This window comes from Suricata suricatta, chromosome 8 (assembly GCF_006229205.1).
Source record: "Suricata suricatta isolate VVHF042 chromosome 8, meerkat_22Aug2017_6uvM2_HiC, whole genome shotgun sequence".
Classification (NCBI taxonomy): domain Eukaryota; kingdom Metazoa; phylum Chordata; class Mammalia; order Carnivora; family Herpestidae; genus Suricata; species Suricata suricatta.
In genome coordinates, this window is record NC_043707.1 from 16132084 (window position 1) to 16139997 (window position 7914).

The window sequence follows — 7914 nt, forward strand, 5'->3', positions numbered from 1 at the left end:
TATAGGGCCCAGACGGACCAAGAGAAGGGGGTGAACACTCTACCCTGTGCCCCCTCTTTGGTGAGCAGCAGCCCTGGGATCACAGACATGGAAGGGACCACCCTGGGGCTGACTGCTTTCCTATGCTGTTGGTTCCCAAAGCTAGGAGGAAGCAGGGAGCAGTGCCCTAAGCATTGCTCCCCCGACACCTATTTATTTCCTTTGTGCTGATGCTGGGTAGGCCCCCACTTGTCCCTTTCAGACACCCTGGAGGGGCAAGAGGCTGAAGAGGGCCAGACCCAGGTTCCAGGGGCACAGGCAATGCAGCTTTTGGCTGTGTACATAGGGTGCTTTATTCTCCACAGAGTGATACATGCTAGGATGGGTTGGGCTTGGGCCAATGTCCCCATATGTACAGAACTGAATAAAGTGGGTCTCTGAGAAGTCTGATTTGCCTTGATGTGAAAAGGGAGATGAGGAAGATGGAGATGGACATTATAGCCAGGGATGCGTTCAGTCCTCTGCTGGTTCTGGCCTGGAATGCAGGGAGATAAGGCAGCTCTTGGGGCAGTCACTTTCAGGCTGGGGTCCCCTGCAGGGCTTGGAGGGCCTTCTGTACCACATCTTCCCACTGGGCATCTGATATCTCCCGAGCCCAGGCAGGAACCCCTGGTGCAGGCAGGCTTACTCCAGCCATGGTCCTTTTCATCAGCTCCACGTGTTCGGGGTCCACGGGAATCGAACTGTGGTTGCTCAATCCTGTAGCTCCCTCCTCCTCTTCATCCTCACTCTCTAATGGCGGGTCTGGCAAATGAAGCCCCAGGGCCTGGATCCGATCCTGAATATCAGCAACCACATCTTCTCCATCTCCGACCGGTGCCAGCTCCACCTCCTCTTGCTCAGGATCTTGGTTCAGGGGTTGGTAGGCGTAGCCAGCTAGGCCTACCCGTTTCCTCCTGTTCTTCCTCAGGCTCCTCGCTGCTCCAATCCCCAGTGCCTTCCATAGGGCCCTGGTGCAGCCCTAGTTCCTCAGTCTGATTGGGGAAGATACGCTCTGGGCCCATGGTGTCTCCCCCAGAACTACTGCTGCCATCCGGGCAGGGGTCGCTCAGAGCCTGCGGCTGAACCCGCCAATAAAAAACTTTTAAAGTTAATTTTTAGGGGCACCTGGGTGGCTCAGTCTGTTGAGCGTCTGACTTTGGTTCTAGTTAAGATCTCATAGTCCGTGGGTTCGAGCCCTGCATCGGGCTCTGTGCTGACAGCTCAGAGCCTGGAGCCTGCTTCCAATTCAGTGTCTCCCTCTCTCTGTCCCTTCCCCAGTCATGCTCGCCCTCTCTCTCAAAAAAATCAATGAACACTAAAAAAAATTTATTAAAAAAAAAGTTAATTTTTAGAGGTTGACAAATAAGGTTTTATGTTTAATGTCAACATTAAAACTTAACCTAGAATAAGTGGTAAAAGAAAAGCAATAATTTTTGTTACATGGTACTGTCCACTAGAGTGCATAATTAGTATTCTACTTGATTAATTTTTCCTCATTAGGAAAAAACAAAGCAGTGAAATCTACCACACACCACTCCAGCTCATTTTAAGACATCTTACACCCGGGGTACCTGGGTAGCTCAGTCAGTTAACCGTCCGGCTTCAGCTCAGGTCATGATCTCGCGGTTCGTGGGTTCAAGCCCCACGTCAGGCTCTGTGCTGACAGCTAGCTCAGAGCCTGGAGCCTGCTTCAGATTCTGTATCTCCCTCTCTGATACTCCCCTGCTCACACTGTCTCTATCTCTCAAAAATAAATAAAAACAAAAAAAATTTTAAAACATCTTACACCCATTTATAAAACAGTACAGATGTCGGTAGGTAGGTGTTAAAATACATTCATAAATATTAAAAAGCCTATTAATGAACTTAAGACTTCAGATAACAAGTCCATGAAATAACACTTCTATTTGCAAGGCACAAAACCTTTAGAAACAGCTCAAAGCATTTACCTGACTGACCAAATCTACACGGTGAGTCACAGCAAAGCAGCAACTACTGTCAACAGTTTCTAACTTCACTTACACCAGACTCCACATCTTTATCCTGGGAGGTCCATACACCTCTTTGTTTTGGGTGGAGAGTAAATTTCCCCTCTTTGAGGTACTTAATCTTTTCACTTGTTTTTATAGATGGCGATGAGAAACCAGACTTGAGCTACTTGGCTTTTACTGCCTGCTCTGCCAATGAAATAACATACAATCCCAGGCAAGTTAATATCCTGTTTTCACTAAATGCAGAAGGAATTATGTACAGCATGCAGATGCTCCAGAAATAATTATTTTGTACTCATAGGGCATGTAATGTGTATACACAGTCCCCCCACAGAAGCCACCATGCTTATTAAAGACAAAGCATTAAACATTACCTAGACATTACTTAAGTTTCCCCAGGCCTGTTGTAAGGTGGTAATTCTTCACTGGGAAGGACCAGAGACTCATCAAAGGTGTAAGTGTTCTTTTTTTTTTTTTTACATTTATTTATTTATTTTTTACATTTATTTATTCTGTGCTGAGCTGTCAGCACAGAGCCTGACCGGGGTTGGAGGGGCTTGAACTTACAAACTGTGAGATCATGACCTGAGCCGAAGTCAGACGCTCAACCGACTGAGCCACCCAGGCGCCCCACATCAAAGGTGTTCTTAACTAGCAATCCAAACCTGAGACAAAACCTCCTCCAGAATCAAACCTAACCTGAGACCGTCTTCAACTACTTCCATCCAGCTAAGAAACTACCCAACACTTAATACGCAGCTCGGAGCAGCTTTCCTCCTCCTCCTAATGCAGAAAGAGAGGCCAATCACAGCTTTCTTCCAGTACACAGCAAGCAGAAAATAATTTGAGACTTGCCCTTATCTCAATCCTTATTTCCAGTTAAACAAAGCCCCAACCTGGTTCAGTAACCTGAAGTCTCAATCTGCTAAATATTTCATAGATGTTTAGGGTAGAATTCTGGCAAAACAAGTCTCAACTACAAGTAAGCGTCTGCAAAGTCACACTGCATAATAGGATATTACTTCATCTGTTAGTTTAAAGACAAGGGTCTTTTTTTGGTCTTAAAAATAATTCATTTCCTGTTGCGTAGCATCTGGCTTCCATAACCAAAAGAAGCCAAAAGCTGGCAGGAAGCCCAAAAAGCATTTCTAAGTAATTAATGGAGGGAATGGGAGAATGTTCAAGGTCCTTATATTTTAAAAGAAGACACAAAAGGAAACAATAGCATTTTGAAGCCTTATGTACCTGATCATCTCTAGTTTACAATAAGGATTTTCATTAAGAGGTTGTCTTTTCTAAATCCTATTGAACTTACTGAACTGATCTAGGCAGCCACTAAAAATACCACACATTGAGGCGCCTGGGTGGCTCTGTCGGTTGAGTATCTGACTTCCACGTAGGTCATGAACTCATGTTTCGTGGTTTTGAGTCCTGCATCAGGCTCTGCGCTGACAGTTCAGAGCCTGGAGCCTGCTTCCTCTGTGTCTCCCCCTCTCTCTGCCTCCCACCTGCTCCTGCACTCTCTTTCAAAAATAAACATTAAAAATAATAATAAATAGGGGCGCCTGGGTGGCTCAGTCGGTTCAGAGTCCAACTTTGGCTTAGGTCATGATCTTGCAGTTTGTGGGTTCCAGCCCTGTGTCGGGCTCTGTGCTGACAGCTCAGAGCTTGCAGCCTACCTCAGATTCTGTCTCTCTCTCTCTACCCCTTCCCTGCTCGTTCTCTGTTTCTCTCTCCCAAAAATAAACATTTAAAAAAATATTTTAAGAAATAAATAAAAAATACCACAAATTTCTTGTAGGCTTAAGAATCACAACCTATCAATATCATCATATGTTTAATATTTTCACTAATCAATCTTTGTACGTGATAATAATCCATTTTAAGTATAAACTCTAAGGTTTAAACAGGTACTCAGTCCTATGCCTTAAGCAAAGGATCAGCTCTGGCAGCTGGCACCTTTTTTTTTTTTTTTAAAGGATCTATCTGCCAGAATTCTGAAACCTTTAAATTCCCCTCTATTTTATTTTTATTTTACTTCAGTTTTTCATGAACCATGAGGATAACATATTCCCACGTGAGCTGAAGTCTGCAGCAGTAACTCAACAACATTAAGGCGGCAAGCTTTTCCTGTTACAAAACCAGATGCGTCATTTGGTGATGCTTCTGTGTAACTCCTGTTGCCAACGTTACTATAATTGGGAAAGCAAAAAAGCCTAATATAAACATCAAGAAAAATGGTGCCAGTTTTAATGACCCTTCAACAATGATTCAGCAAATTAGTTGTACACATGGAAAATGTACTCATCATGAAAAGAAACAGAAGTCTGAGGATTCTTTTAAACTAAGATTTCATTTGCTGATCCATATAGTAGAAACTTGAAACGTTATTCTAGGCTTGCACAGCTCACCAAATGACAATTGCAATAGCAGCTGGACTGAAAGAAAACTCAGCTCTGAAGTCTTTCCACCTTGTTCTCAGGGGCACATTTCAAAGCAAGCACCATCATTACCTGCACAGAAGGCTCCTGCTGCCCCAGAAAGGACCTCACCCACAGAGATCATTGTCAGTATTCTTCCTGTGCCAACTCAGCTCTCTGACAAAAGACAGTCTCTTTATCAAAGTGTTCTGTAACAGCAAAGGGTTTTCTCCTTCTGCTGACACAAGCTTTACATGTTTCTAACATGGACCAGAGCCTTGTAAGGTTAGTTTTTCCGCAATTTTAATTAAAAGAAAAAATGCCCCGCCAAATTGATATGGTTGATCTACTTAAATCATACTTCTATTGCTAAAGGAAACAAATTTGTAGTTTAATGACATTGAGAATAGGATCTTAAAAAGTTGTTTTGGCAGCTCTCTCCACACAAGGGCTGCTCAGTAAAGTTAATAATGAGGATCTTTAAAAAAAAATTTTTTTTTTTATTTGCGACAGAGAGAGAGAGAGAGTGCAGGGAAGGATCAGAGAGAAGGACAGAGAGAGAGAATCCTAAGCAGACTCTGCACTATCCACGCAGAGCCCGATGCGAGGCTGAACTCACAAACCGTGAGATCATGACCTGAGCTAAAACCAAGAGCTGGAAACTTAACCAGCTGAGCCACCCAGAGGCCCCAATAATGAGGATGGTAAATAAATAAATAAATAAATAAATGTCTGCACTTGATAAAAATCCCACTAAATGTGCTTATCAATCTGTTTAATAGGACAGACTTGCTCCCAAACCATATTGTATTCAGCAGCGAGGGCCTACCATGTGCCAGGCACTGTAGTTGGGCACACACCAGGAGGCAACATCTCCAGGCTTCTCTAGTAAAAAGATTCCTACACCGTCAACTCCAAGGGTAGGATCTTGTCTATCCTATCTTGTGGATAGGCACTGTGGCCCCGGTGCCTAGATGAATTATCTGGCATAGAGTAGATCATAAATTTGTCAGAAATTAACACATTTAAAACTTCGTTAGAAGGTTAGGTGTTCTTGAACATATAATTTTTAAAAACTGGGACACAGGCGCCTGGGTGGCTTAGATGGTGGTTAAGCGTCCGGCTTCAGCTTAGGTCATGAGCCCCCAGTTGATAAGTACGAGCCTCATGTTGGTCTCTGTGCTGACAGCTCAGAGCCTGGAGCCTGCTTCAGATTCTGTCTCTCTCTCTGTCCCTCTTCCACTTGCACTCTCTCTCAAAAATAAATTAAAATGTTAAAAAAAGTTTTTAATAAAAATTTTTAAATAATAAAAAAATTAAAACGGGGACAAAGCTATCCTTTTATTTACAGTGCAGACGTTCTTCTTTGGCAGGGCACATTCGTAAGTTATGACTGCTGGAATTTCACATCTCCTCCTCCTCCACGCACTTGGTTATGCCATACAGGGTTATGCCAAAGTCCACTGTAGTAACAGATGTGAAAGTCTTTTGAAAAGCAGAGAACAAATTCCAAATGCAAACTGACATTAAGGAGGTTTGGACCTGTGCTCATTAAGGTTTCATTAAACTTGATTATCCGAAGACTTTGTTCTAGTCAGAGGTTAAAGAGTTCCACATGTAACCCCAACATGTTGCATTTGCTTCCTGTAGATATAAGTATTACAACTTAAATCTGCTCTTAACTTCCCACAGGGTCAAAGTGCAGTGTGGACTAAAGCACCTGATAGAAGACAGTCATGAAAACAATGAGAGCGCCTCAGTTCACAAAATATTAAAACTGAACCTCTATTATATGATCAGTATTATGCTAGATTTTTAAGAAAGGGCTGTTCAGATCTATTCTTGCTAAAGAAAAATATTTAGCTTCGACTATACAAACTGCTTAATCTATTGTAGGGAAATGTCGCAATGGTCCAGTAGTTGACTCATTAATCCTAGAGACAGTATCAAACTAGGCCATCAATCCTTGTGGGGAATTCTGAAAACAGGTTAAAATGTAAAACAAATTTGCCTTGTGGATAGTGAGAACATGATGGCAAATCATGCACTACTTGGACTGTAGCTTGGATTATACAAATGAGCTTGTGAACCACTTTAATGCAAGTGACTGTCCACGAAATAGCAAGAAACAAAAACAAAAAACCACCACCTTCCCCCTCAAAAGAGTTGCTTGTTTTCCTTTACTAAGTACAAGCCACCCAAGCCTACACCTTTCCCCACGTCCACCCCCAGTTCAATGAATAGCATGAACAAGAATTGCGGCCATTTAATATTTAACTAAATGAGATACTAATTTGCAGTGCCATTTTAGAGCTGAGAAAGTTGATTTGCACAGAATTGCAGAAACTGAAGATGCCTGGAAAAAATTCCCAAGGAGTATCTGGTATGGTGGTTAAAAAATTTGCTCTGGGGGTTGGGGTGGAATCCTCCATAGATTGATGGAAGACTAAATGGGCCTCAGTGTTAAAAATCCACAAAAAGTGTCCCCCAATTGCAAATGCCCGCTATTAATATGCAAAAAATGGTGCCGGCACGGACTCCAAACTGAAGGCTGCTTTAAGGTTTTTCTGAGACATCTTCAACAAGAAATCCGAGGAGGCAGGCCCAGATCGGAAAGCCTGTTTTCAACTAAAAAGCTAGAGTGCCAACTAGGAGAAGTGGCAGAGGCAGAAGCGCCTCCAGTCATTTTCACTTGGCATCTGGTGTACGATGCATAGGCAAAAAAAGTTTTTCAATCTTCTGACACCCAACTTAAGCTGTGAGCCGGTGATAAAGGAGAGATAGGGTCTAGGCAGTAACTAGGTCTCCTTGTTCCGAGTATATGGGTTCAAAAATGCTTGCCCCCACGCTTGACTTGAGGGAGATCATTTGGCGGGTTAGCCTCGCTTTCCTCATCTGGGAAATGGGGACAAGAGAAGCTGCTCTCTGAGTAAGGTGTTGAGCGGATGAAAGCGAGCTCCCACCGGGTGTGGGTCGGGGGTCCCCCGGAGGCGCGGGGGCCGCGGGCCGAGAGCCGGGAAGGGGCTAGCCGGAGCCTCCAGGTAATGCGGTGAGGATTCAACCGCTATCCGGGGAGGCGCTCCCGGCGGTGCCCGGCGCAGGTATCACCCGCAGGGATGGTGAGGGTCACTGCGCAGAAGCGGCCTCCCGGCGGGCTGGGCGCCCTGCCGGTCCCCACGCCAGGTGAGCGCCGGACCTTCCCGCACCTGACGTCCGCCGGCCGCCAGGGAAACCAACTTTTTAACCGTTTCGCGCCCGAGAGCTTCCCGGGCCAGGCCGCCGCCCAGGGAGCGACCGCGCCCTCACCTTGCTGGAGGTCCCGGTGGTCGTACCACGGCTCGTCCTCCTTCATCTCAAACTCCTCCACCAGGTTTTCCGCCAGCATCTCGGCCGGCTCCTCCGGGGGCAGCGGCCCCCGCCGCCGCCGTCCCGCCTCAGCCGCTGCCCCGGGCGCTTCGTCGGCCCCTCCGCCTTCAGCCAGA

General features: G+C 45.1%; 1 protein-coding gene and 1 pseudogene across 2 annotated transcripts in view; both read right to left on the bottom strand.

Moving 5' to 3' along the window:
• CDR2 (cerebellar degeneration related protein 2) overlaps positions 1 to 7897 on the bottom strand; it is a 28486-nt gene extending 20589 nt beyond the window's left edge. For both annotated transcript variants that reach the window (XM_029949430.1, XM_029949429.1), the window contains exon 1: positions 7739 to 7897. In XM_029949430.1, coding sequence (XP_029805290.1) covers positions 7739 to 7817 — 79 coding nt within the window. In that variant the 5' untranslated portion in view covers positions 7818 to 7897. The remainder of the gene's footprint in view (positions 1 to 7738) is intronic.
• Positions 308 to 4577, bottom strand: LOC115299328 (annotated as a pseudogene).
• Positions 7898 to 7914: the final 17 nt, after the last annotated feature.